The sequence below is a fragment of the Esox lucius genome, chromosome 2, assembly GCF_011004845.1.
Source record: "Esox lucius isolate fEsoLuc1 chromosome 2, fEsoLuc1.pri, whole genome shotgun sequence".
In the NCBI taxonomy this organism is placed as follows: domain Eukaryota; kingdom Metazoa; phylum Chordata; class Actinopteri; order Esociformes; family Esocidae; genus Esox; species Esox lucius.
Window position 1 is genome coordinate 34,002,978 of NC_047570.1, and position 12,550 is coordinate 34,015,527.

The 12,550-nt window shown below is 44.1% G+C and overlaps 1 protein-coding gene across 1 annotated transcript; it reads left to right on the forward strand.

Moving 5' to 3' along the window:
* Nucleotides 1-3,533: 3,533 nt before the first annotated feature.
* Nucleotides 3,534-12,471, forward strand: LOC105025341 (putative ubiquitin carboxyl-terminal hydrolase 50). The gene is made up of 7 exons (XM_020054834.3): nt 3,534-3,664; nt 9,872-10,114; nt 10,552-10,738; nt 10,979-11,206; nt 11,349-11,491; nt 12,027-12,159; nt 12,262-12,471. Exons 1-7 carry the CDS (start codon nt 3,534-3,536, stop codon nt 12,469-12,471), a joined length of 1,275 nt encoding a protein of 424 aa, XP_019910393.3.
* Nucleotides 12,472-12,550: the final 79 nt, after the last annotated feature.

Below are 12,550 nucleotides of genomic sequence, written 5' to 3' on the forward strand. Positions count from 1 at the left end.
CTTCTCCTTAAGGTAATCACTGATCACGGAAGTAGTTGGGAGAGGTGGACGGCAAACCAGAGGGATGGGTAGAGCACTTGGAGAATGCATTCCGGGTTGGACCTTGCCGTTGAAGGAATCTGCCATTTTTTTTTTATGCAGTGAAATTGGTGGGACGTTGAACTTCATTGGCTGATCCCTCCTGATGATGCCGTTGGAGTCCTGTTGCACTGATGGCAGTTCAAAAGTTGGTGGTAAACGCTTGTTCAGGTGTAGCAACGATCAAATTCGTAATCAGCATAATTCGTAATCAGAATATTTCGTAATCAGAATTCACCACATCGTAGATTAAGTGCGGTGTGAGCCATGCAAGATGTGATTTGCCATCATTATGGCATCATTATGTTGCCATATTTGGAGCAGTTGTAAACTTTGCCAGGCATGGCTCTTTGCATGGTCTGCCATTATGCTTGCACATTTTCTTAACCACAAATAGCGCTATATAATATATACATTTTGTCATATCCAATTTGTAATTGGGACAGTTGACGTTGAGCTGACCACCAAGTTACAATCCCAGAGATGACAAGGTTAACTGTCTTTAGTTCAGTCCTTGAGCAAGACTGTGAACCCTTACTGTCGTGGAATATAGGAGAGGGTTTCAACTGGTGCAACATTTCTCATTCTTAGCTCTGGTCAGAGACCTATATCACAAGTACTTCCCACCAACAGGTGCCACTGCCCCAGGGAAAGACCAGCCAATGAAGTCAGACGACCCACACTTTCTTTTTTTAATTTAATTTTTTATATATACATTTTTTTAAACACATTTTCCTGAGCTCCTTGTTGTTGTAGGGCCTTTTTTATTTTTTTTTTATAAGGTCATAAATAATTGAGGATTAGAGGTGAGGAAACTAAACTTCCATGTATAGAAAATGCATTCTCTATTTGCGTGTCATCGAGGGAAATGCCCAGTTTTTCTTTTCTTCATCAGTTGATCGTCTGACCAGTCAAAGACAATTTGATGGGTCAAAAAAAATAAGTAATAGAAAAAGTGGTTTGTTTTCCTGTCACAAAGATGCCTAAGTAGCATATTGTCTTTATTTTCTCTTTTGAAAAACTTGTTAAAAGAGTGTGTGATTACTTGTCGGTGCACAAGTGAGAAGATTTGGAATAGTATAAAAAAAATTGACAAACACTGCAAAACCCATAATGTAAAGGTGTGTAGGGATATGAGCTATCTCTGTGGTTTTCAGTTCATGCACTGAGCCATGATTTCACATTCAATGGATGACAACTCAAAGGGGTTTCACCTATAACAATCCACCGGTTTCCAATCAGTGATTTTCATCAAGAAAGGCTGGAAGGGAGAAAACCCATCTTATCTATAGAGCTGGTTGGAGGGCTTAACTGGTGGACTCAAGTGTTCCAGCATGGACATCGCCATCGAAACTTTCACCGTTTTGATGGGTGAAATTGGTGGGACTTACAACATTTGGCTCATCCTTGCCCCATATGCCATCTGGTCCATGTGATCACAACCCTAACTGGGTCATCGGGACGGTTGAGCCAGTCGATTGCACTGAGGTCGATAACTTTTTGACCCGGCCTGAACAGGCTGCCCATGCTGGAAGTGAAGTCACTGTGACAAGGTTCAGATAGTTGAGACCTCTGCCCACCTCGGATGTTACACAAGATGGAGGGTACTTTGTGCTAAAGGAGAGAGGTGTATTTTTGAGACGTTCGTTTCTGACATCAACATCGCTGTAGAAAAACTAAGTGCTTTCAGACCCAGAGCCTGTTCACCAGGGGAGGGGAGGTGCAGGCTTTTCTTTGAGAGAGAATATTTTCAAGTCTTTGTAAGTTATTGATGTATTTCCCGAAAGAGGCTTCCTTAAAACCCCTTATTTCATACTGTACAGTATGACACACAATGCCAGCAGCAAACCATTAACATGTCCACCTTTGTAAATGTGTTATCTAGCCTACCTCAAGGTAACAGCAGCGAGAGACACTCGACGCCGCACTAGTGCTTTACACACACACACACACCACACACACACACACACACACACACTACACAAAGTGACCATACACACATTGTATTGACATAGTGATGATCTTATCCATTTGACAGTGAAGTGTTTCCACCATTTTTATTTATTTCTAGCAGATATTTATTTGAATGAGACGTGTTATTAGGTTATTTCAATGTGACCGTTCTGTTCTGGACACTGACATGGTGGGACTGGCGGGAGGGAAGGCTGAAGCCACATCCATTTTCATTTCGTCACAATGGTTGGATGTGTGGCTCATTTGTTCACGGTGGGATGCAAGTTAATAATGAATTCATCTTTTTTAAGTTGTAAAAGTTTTAGTAACTTTGATTTGTGTCCTAAAGGAAATCATTCTTTTATTTGTAGGTGCGTTCTGTTTTTTTTTTTTTTATGAGGAAAATCTGCTTCGTGGATTAAAGAAGCACCTAAAAAGTCTTAATTTTTTTTTTATCTAAATGTAAATTGTTAAAATTGTGTGCATGGAAAAAACCGAAGGTACATTAAAACAAAGTTAATGGTAAAGTATATTGTACGTCATTAATTTTATTTTAATTGTATGTTTTTATTAAATGTGTATATATACTTTATTTTCCAAGCAAGCATGATAAGATTAGGTTAAGGTGTAGCATGTAGAACACGGACAGTTGTTTTTGCCTTTGAAAGCTGCCACTCCATTCTTTTGTAATCATTCGTTCCCCCTGTTCTACAAAATATCAAATGAATAAAAATGGCCAGAAAAGATTTAGACTCTTAATGTTTTTTTTGTTTTTTTTATCTTGTTGTTTGAAAAACAATGACGATGACTGTGGGAGCTGTCTGTGGCTACTTTAAAAGGGAGCTGCTCTCATGGTGTGATTATGGACTCGTTGCTTTGCCGTCACCGACATTACTGCCACCCAGGATCCCTCCCCTGACTTGTCTCTTTCTACTGCTCTCATGCTCTATAACCAAAACAATGTGTCTTTCTCTGTAAATCTCCACTGTCACTCCATCTACTTCTCACTCTTGAAACCAGTAGGTATTCAACGCTCCACCGAAGCCTCATGGAGACCGCGTACTTGTATTATGCCGGTTGGGTTCTGGGTTTCCTATTTAAACTTGGCGTCACGGTTAAGCAACGTGCTCTCAAGGCGTCGGGTGTTCTTCTCTGTCGCCATAATGACCGCTCACCAGAGTCTACTCGTGACTTAGGGGGTCTGCAGAGCGGAGGGACGTAGCGTATTTACAACGCTTGGCCCGTGACCCGTTTGGGCTCGGCGTTGTTCTGCAGCGGTTTACTGCTGACCCATTCCACATCCAGTGGAGTCATTTTACAGTGACCTGAACTGTCTGTTCTTTAGGTGTGCTGAGACCTGAACGTTAACCTTTTCCCCAACAGGCCCGTATCAAGCGAAGAGCTGCGGTCACACTAATAATGTCCGTAGTCGAGGCCGAGTAAGCTGATCCTAGGTCAGGCCTCGGAGAGCAGCTGTGCCTGTGACCTTTTCAGTTCCAACGATGACTAACAATGATGTCCGGATCACGTCATGGCTTCCAAGCCAACTTCCCCCTGGAGATGCCAGGCAGATGGAGAACTCTGGAGAGGGCATGCAGGACCAGAGCTGTTCTATAACGGTCAGCCGTCTCAGGTTCTCTGGCCGGGCCGGTAACCTGATCACTTCCATCTTATTTCAGCACTGTGCTGTATGGAAGCCCATTCCTGCCTAAAATTTGTCTTGCAAATATCCAAACTAAGTAAACATTTTGTTATACTAGCTAGAAAATGTTGAAGAAACTAGGCTGTCATTTTTTCCCCTTGTGACACTGTTTGGTCATAGGTCATAGGGGCTGCACTTATTTCTGACACAGTTGGCTAACTAAACCAGATAAAACTTGGTAACCTAGTTGAAGGTTTGGTATGCTTTAAAAAAATGAGGCTAACAAGGCTGAGCTTGCTTTATTTGGTAAAGTTATGTTTGAACCCTAAGCTATGTATTTATAGCCTACAATACCGTAGGTCCGGTTGTGAAAAAGTACATACCCTGGAAAGTAATCATACATTCAGACAAAATGCATCATACTTACTAAACATGACTCACAATTAGGAATTTATAAACTCCTTGACATTCCTGTGAGGATTGGTATTAATGTTGGGATGTTCAGTGGTAGGGTTCCTGGTGATTGGTTAGCGTGGTGGGTTGTTCAGTAGTAGGGCTCCTGGTGATTGGTTAGCGTGGTGGGTTGTTCAGTAGTAGGGCTCCTGGTGATTGGTTAGCGTGGTGGGTTGTTCAGTAGTAGGGCTCCTGGTGATTGGTTAGCGTGGTGGGTTGTTCAGTAGTAGGGCTCCTGGTGATTGGTTAGCGTGGTGGGTTGTTCAGTAGTAGGGCTCCTGGTGATTGGTTAGAATATCTCTAGGCTGATGTCATGGAATATCACATTAACACACCACTGCACTTTACAAGGACACTTACGCCAGTCTTTTTCTTGGAAGAGCAGTTAAAACTAACACAGCAATATTATTGCAGGGCTAAGTGGGATTGCTCAGAGACCAGATAACAGCATATCATACAGTGCTTGAATAAATGACGCTCTCTCAGAATGTTGTTTCAATAACATTTCAAATTTTTAGGCATTTATTGGCATGGGAAACATTTCTTTACTGAAATTCTATGGAAACCATACACGTTTCAAAGGCACTGTATTTACATTTCAGTCATTTAGAAGAGACATTCATCCAGAGTCACTAACAATTAGTGCACATATTAAGATACCTAGTTGGAACAGACAACTCCACAAAATTCAGTGGGAGGGAGGACAATGCTAAAAATAAACAGCAAACTTTGGCTAGGCTGTCATGTTATTTTAAGCAGGTTTTGAAGAGGTTTTCTGAAAACAGGAAGACTGTTGTCCTAGCCTCAAGGGAAAGTTGGTTCCACCGTTGAGGCTGGAAGGACAGACCTTTGCCTTGGCTGATCAGTAACCCAATCAAAATATTATCTTACTATTTGATATTTATGCAGTGTTGTAACTACTAGCAAGCAGTTAGGAGTATGAACTAGCACAGGTTTCGGTCTCATTCTCATTGTCACCATCAGGGACTCACTTTTGAGGCAATAAATGACTATACTTACTAACTGATCCCATTTAAGCAAAACCATGTCATTTATGGAGCCCCAGTCCCAAATCAGAATGTGCCGTCTTGCTAATACATCCTAACGAGAGCAATTAAGCTGTCAAGATAGGACAGATACTGAGCACTTATTGTTCCACTATAAACTTTACAATACACCTTGACAGGTTTGATGCCCAGTCAAACCTGTTTATTAGGGATTGTAACCTCATTTAATTCCGGGTAGAAGGACAAAGACTGGGTTTTGGAGTAAATAAGCTTTTTACAGGCCCTCAATGGAGCAATGTGTTTGTTTCTTTGTGTGTGTACGTGTAAGCTAGCTGCCTTTCAGAGCTCTTTAGTTCCATCCCCATTGGTAATTGAACCCACAACCACGGGCACTGCACAGCCCGTCCTCTCCCATCCGAGCCAAATGGGATCCCAGGGGTCTGGGAGACGTTCAGTGTGTGGTGTGGATCGCATTCAGTTCAGTAGCTGGTCAATCTTCTCTCTCCTGCTCCCTCTGCCTGTCGGTGAGACAACTGACAATCCCACTCTGCCTGTCTGACCAGTCAACCAGAATCACCTGAGAAAGCGGAGGCACGACATAACGCCAGGAGCAAACACAGAGGCAGACATGCACGTAAAGGTTTCAGCATATTCCCACACACTAAACTGGCATGACAAACCATACGAATAGACACGTAACGTAACAATAAAGGAAATAAAAAAATCTTCCACTCTCGCACGGAAAATAAGTTTTTCCCCAGATTATATATGCTTGTATTCCACGCAGGCTCCAGGGTGTCTGTGTGGAAAACACATTACGGTGTTTAATGATCAGTGGGCCGTAAAACTCTGAATACTTGTCTGGCCTTCCCTTTGAATGATTCCCTTCTGTTGCAAGGCAGTGGATACCAGATTGCTTAGGGACTCAATATGATCTCACCTGATTCACCTGGCATAGCAACAGGAAATAGGAAGACATTGTCCCTGCCTAAATACTGGTAGAAGTACTAGTGTTAACTACAATTTGGGGGATTTCCCATCTAAGGGTTTTCCCAGTTTGGATCGGAAGAGCAGCCAAAGATAGATCCTAGATCCGAGATATGTGGAAGAGCAAGGCAAGCGTTTCCTACATCTGTGGAAAAGCAGTTATACCACAAAAAGGAAAACTTAAATTGTCTAAGAACAAAGCTGGCAGCTTTTGTTTTGGAAATAGTTGTAACTGTTGTTTCCATGGAAATAATGCAGTCTGTTGCATAATACGGTCATGGTCAACTAAACACCATGAAGGTAGGACAGATCAGTCAGGGTGACAAACCTCTTTGGCCTCGTTTACACCTGATGCTAACAAGCCTCCTTTGTCCTGATCTTGTCCATATTTTAATTGGGCCCACATTATTTGACAGGTTTAGATAATTAATAAAATATGTAGTTGTGATGAGGTCTTATAAGTGTACACAGACAAGACCTGCTCAAGATTCAGGTGAATGATGCCTGGCTGAGGCACTGGTCAACAGTGCTCATATCGCATTCCTTTTATGAGTGGCCCACACTCAGTAGCTTAGCAGATGTTCAGTTCTTTTATGGTATGTATTAATTCAAAAGAGATAATATCATGTTGGTACCACACCGAAGCCGGAGGCCTGTTTGCCAGGCATATGGGTTTTACAGGCCTGAAACTAAGTCTCCTTTTGTAGAACATTTGGAAAAACGGGTAGATTTTCCAAGGGCAGATTATGTAGGTGTGTTTCATGGTAGAATGTAGCCCAGTCACACAAATAACATGTTCTAGATTGAGTTACAGCCTGGGTTTATATCCTGGATTCCAGCTTGGATTCTAAACCGAACATCCTCCACACCAGTGCTTTGGTTTATTTACAAGCTATCCTGTGTTGCAGAAACAGACAGAAACTAGTGCCCCTCAGTTGACAAAGGGTTGTGGTTCAATAGTTCGAGGCTAAGTGAGGCTAACATATTTGTTAGGTGTATATTAAGTGACCATCACTTGTGTCACAAATAGCCCCTTACATAGGCCCTGGTCAAAACTAGTGCTCTGCAAAGGGGACTGGGTGCCATTTGGGGCCATAGCAGTGTGTCTGGTTTATGTAACAGAGCAGAGCTAGCTGTGCTGGAGGCTTGTGGGTAATTGTAAGGTCTGCCTGCCTACCGCCCCCAGTCCCTGTGGCAAAGAGAACATTGTGTGGGTGATTGTTGTCACGACAACTCGCTGCCGTTTCTGGAATTAGCCATGGCCCTTCACGCCTTTCCTTCAGGGTGGAAGACCAGATATTGTTAGCTCCTTGGTCTTTTTTCTGGCTGTCTTGCTAAATTATATGATGCTTTGTACATTAGTGTTAAGTACCACAATATTGCCAAACAATTAGGCGCTGTTGATATCTGTTGCTATTATGCACTCTTGTATCCATGTCATTCCCACATTCAGATTGTGCTCTTTTTGAATGAACACCTCAGGATGTAGTCAGAAAGTCCGTGTGTCATAGGAAACAGGATTTAGAGTGATTCTACACTACAAATGTACATCATAAAAAGAATCTCTCCCGACAAAAGTGTTAAAAATGTGTCTGCAGTTGAACAAAAAATGAATTCCAAAAAGACATTCTAAAATGGCAGGGACAACATTACAGGCAACTAGAGTTGATTAGTAACTAGATTTGAACTTTACAAGTCAAATTGCTGAGGCTTACTTTGACCAGATTTTGAAGATAGGAAAGTCTAAATATGTGAAAAGGGTGGTTTGGTTTCTCCATCTTGAATGGTTAAATATATACTGTTTAATATTAATAAATGCTAATTATGCAAACTATTCACAATTATTTAGTCACAGTTGATACACGTTCAAGCATTTTAGATTGGAATATCCTAAACATTGGTTTGGTCTGTATCTTGAACGGTTCAAGAGACAATATTTTAGGGATAATGAATGTTAATTATGCATATGTATTAAAATATGGCCTTGTAGACACTGTTTAGGGTTCATTAATGCTAACTATGCAAATGTCCTTGATCCTGAACATCTCTATGCAAACGCTGTGAGCATGTGATGAGTAATAAAAAGCAGAAGAACAAAGAAATATTTCAAACGGGTGATTCTATTTTACTCTGGAAAAACAGCAGTTTGGAGGCACACATCCAATCTGGGAGAACTGGAGTCATTTGCACAAGTGTGGTCCAAACTGCAGGTGGGGGAAGCTCCCCCATGGCTTTAAAAAACACTTGGCTGCAGTTATTTTGACCAAGGGTGGTGCTGCAAGTATTGAGTTCTAGGGTGTCAATTGTTCTTGTCAGTGCCATTTCTGTTTCTTCTCTGATTAAATAGGAAGTGTTAGGTTCTGAATCAAGGTCCTGTAAAATTTTACAGTGAAATAAAGAATAGTGTAGAACAAATACTTTGGTCGATTTTAATGTATTTTTAGAAGAACTTTGAAGAAGGTGCCAGAGTGCCAATATTCCGGGCCATAATTTAATATTTGTCTCGGCACTTTTGTTTTATTTCATGGAGGTGGTGTGGAAACAGGAGAGCCTTCGCTGAGTAGTAGGACTCCAAACCATGCTACAGCAGTACCTGTGCATTGGACCAACCGTGCTAAATGAGGGATTACACAAACTTTAAAATGATAAACAAGGTAGTTGATCCCAGCAAAACATAACAGCAACCTCGGTGATTGGTTATATGTGAGGATAATAATGATATGGTCGAAATAGTAAACTGCTTCCCAAGACTGAATCGCGAAGCTCAGCATTTTGCTGCACAAATCGCTACTCGACGCAAAATATCGACGTGAAATGAATAGGAGCTGAGCGAGTGGGCTTTGTATCACGCCTTTATCTGGTAGAGCTGGTGCTGCCATCTTTGCGTCCTTTGTTGCTACTTGCTGTTAGAGAAAAGGAACGCTCCGTAAAGCTACGTAGGTTGAACAAGAGAGATTGAGTAACGCGTTATTTATTTGAAAAAATAACTAGTGAGGGATTACTAAAATAACTAACGCGTTACGTTACCTAGTCTGGCTACTGTAACGCGTTAGCCCCAACACTGACTGTGAGGCGGTGACTTTAACCCTGGCACCATTCGCCCGGTGAGAAATAATACTTAAACTAATTGATCGATCTACCTAGCAAACAATCCAAGGACAAAAGAATAAGGTCAGCTTGGACTGAAATGTAGATCGTGATGATTTCATCTATATTTAATTCAGAGCAACAGATATTTATGATGTCATAAATGTCAGGAGTGTATAGGAAAAGGTTCCCTCGGGGAAGCCACATAGGTGCTGACAGAGGTGAGTTCTGTGGTCAGAAAGGAGTTGTTTTCCACATTTTCTGACAGCTAAGACCATAGATCATTAAGAATTAATTGGTGTTTTTGTGGTAGGCATCTAAAGTTGAATATGTGCATTAAAATTTTAGTCATTTAGCAGAATCTTATCGAGAGCTAAACACAGAGTCTGTCTGCCTGCCTGTCTCTGATTGGACTGGATAGTGTTTGACTGCCTCCTACTGGATACAGTTTGTAAGAGAGCACACACACAAACACACACACCCACCCAAAGTACATATAGCTTTTAAACCCAGCTTGATTCGAACTTTTTAATCCCCAAAACTAAAATCGTAAGAGGACCGATTTGGAAAAGGCACTAAAAAGGCGTGTAGCGAGCAAGGTTTTCCTGAACTTTAAAAAACGTGTTACGTCCCTGACATTTGACCTCTGTGTCTTGTTCCCCAGGTCAGCCAATCCCAGTCATTGTTGTTGTCAGGTGATCCCCATGGAGGAGGGGGGGTGTAGCTCAGGACGCTGGATGAGGGAGGAGCAGGGGGAGAAGGAGGAGGCCAGATGGCCAGCAGGGGTGTGTGGCCTGACTAACTCTGGTAACTCCTGCTACATGAACGCTGTCCTTCAGTCTCTCCTCTCCACTGTACCCCTGGTGGAACACCTCCTCAGTTCACACACACACAACCTCCTGGCCAAGTAAGACTTAACCTGTGTCAGTCTGTCTACCAGCCTGACTGTCTGTCTGTCTGTCTACCAGCCTGACTGTCTGTCTACCAGCCTGACTGTCTGTCTGTCTACCAGCCTGACTGTCTGTCTGTCTACCAGCCTGACTGACTGTCTGTCTACCAGCCTGACTGACTGTCTGTCTACCAGCCTGACTGACTGTCTGTCTGTCTACCAGCCTGACTGACTGTCTGTCTGTCTTGCCAAGCAATTTACACTGTATACAGTTTTTTTTGGACAAATAAAACCAAGCAATGATTTAATGAGGGAAGATGTACATTATCTAACCTCCCTCATCTCATTTAACTTCTCCTCCCCTACTGCTCTCACTCGTACCCAACCACTTTCACTCCTCTCCTTCCCTCCTCTCCTAACTCCTCCTTTCCTCGCCATTCCACATTTCATCTCAGTCCTGTAGTGGGGGCGTTTGTGCGCCTCTTTCAGGTGGTGTGGCAGGGCCATACCAACTGCACCTCCCTGAGGGAGGTGAGGGCAATGGTCTCCTCTCTGCACCCCCAGTTCGACAACCAATCACAGCAGGACGCCCAGGAGCTGCTCCTGGTCCTTCTCAACGCCCTGCACAACAACCTCAAGAAGGTGTAGTGCACACCAGCCGTCCACACAGCCCCAGCATTAGGCTGAATTAAGTGGTTACGTCCCCCCTGAAGACTTCCGACATTTGAATACAGTGAAGGTGGGAATTCCAGCCTCCTATTCCCGACGACACGTTCAAGGGGTGGGACTTTCAACTTAATCTGCTGAAACTTCCTGACGACATCACCCTGGGACGAGTGAAGTACTGTACGCTAACCTCGAATTTGTCCTCCCGTACGGCAGAAGGGCGCGAGGCTTCTGACCCGTTCCACACAGCGGTCGCGTTGCGGCAGGAAGTTCGCCGGCGCGCCATCAGCACCGGCGGAGTCTTCGGTGGTGACGTGTCTCTTCGAGGGGCAGCTCAGCTACCAGACGCTGTGCGGGCACTGTGAAGAACACACCCACAGCACCCAGGTCTTCACCGTCCTGTCTCTACCTCTGCCGACCGACGCGCACAAGTGCTCCCTGCAGGTACGGCCGGCCGGACGGACGGACGCAGGTGCATACGCGTACCATACAATTAGTGAAGGAAGGACGTATGCATGCATGCATCTCACCTTCTCTCTCACCTTTGTGCCCGTTTCCTATCCTGCCTCTCCCTCGTCCCACGTAGGACTGCCTGTCCCTGTTCTTCCAGCAGTGTACGTTAACGTGTGGAGACCAGAAGTTGTGTCCACAGTGTGGAGTGAAGAGAGACACAGCTGTCCTGACCAGCTTGGCCGAAGCCCCCAGGGTCCTGGTGCTGCATCTCCAACGGTAGGTTGAAGTAACGACGTTATCCGCAGATTTTCTTTTTGGGTCGGCCCAAGTGTTTCCCGAGCGGACACTGAGGCGTGCGGCAAGTTGCAAATGAAACGAGACCCGAGAAGCGATTCCTTTCCAGGGCGCACTTTATTTCGGTTTTGCACTGTGGTATGGGACAGCAGGCCTGCACTGCTAAAGGGCGGGGGTGGGTTGGAGAAGCTGGTGGTACACCTCAAATGGCAGTTAGCTGCCAACAAAACCTTCCCCAAAACAGTTTCTTATGTGGCCCATCTAGACAGCACCAACACAGTGGTCCTACAGCAGCCAGCCAGCCGGGTTCTGACCCGGTCGTCTACCCTATCGCCACACAACCAATTCCACAATTTCAGTCTGAATAAAAGTGTGATGAAAACGGTTAATGTTAAGCAGTTTAAAATAAATAAATAATAAATAAAAATGTTCCATGTGTTGACCGGTCAACCCCGTAAAACGTCAGTTCATTCAGTGGATGAGAATTTATTCCTAACCAATACCTGGGTGAAATTAGTTTTGGATGCCACGGGATTGAGAAGAGGAAGCTGAGGACCAACGTGCTGTTCCCATTGGAAGGTTTAGACCTGAATCCCTTCCTGTCCAGCCCCTCAGCCAATCACACCAATTACTCTCTCTATGCAGTGGTGGTGAGTTTGTTACATACACACACGCACTCACGACCTGTCTGAACACACAAATGTATCAATTACCTGCCACACGAATCCGGCTGTGCTTCGACGCCCCTGCAGAACCACACCGGAGACTTGAACATGGGTCATTACACAGCCCTGTGTCGCAATGCACGGTCTGGCAGCTGGTACCACTTCGATGATGCAACAGTGAGAGAAGTGGAGGACTTCCTCGTCCAATCTCCTAATGCCTACCTCCTTCTGTACAGCCGTCAGCCTTTCCACGTGCCTGACATACCCCGACCCGACTTGCCTTGCCCGAAAACATAACACTGGCTTGGCCTGCGACTCGTACTGGCACCGACCCACAATGAGTCGGACCGGCTTCTACCCCATACACCTGATTAAA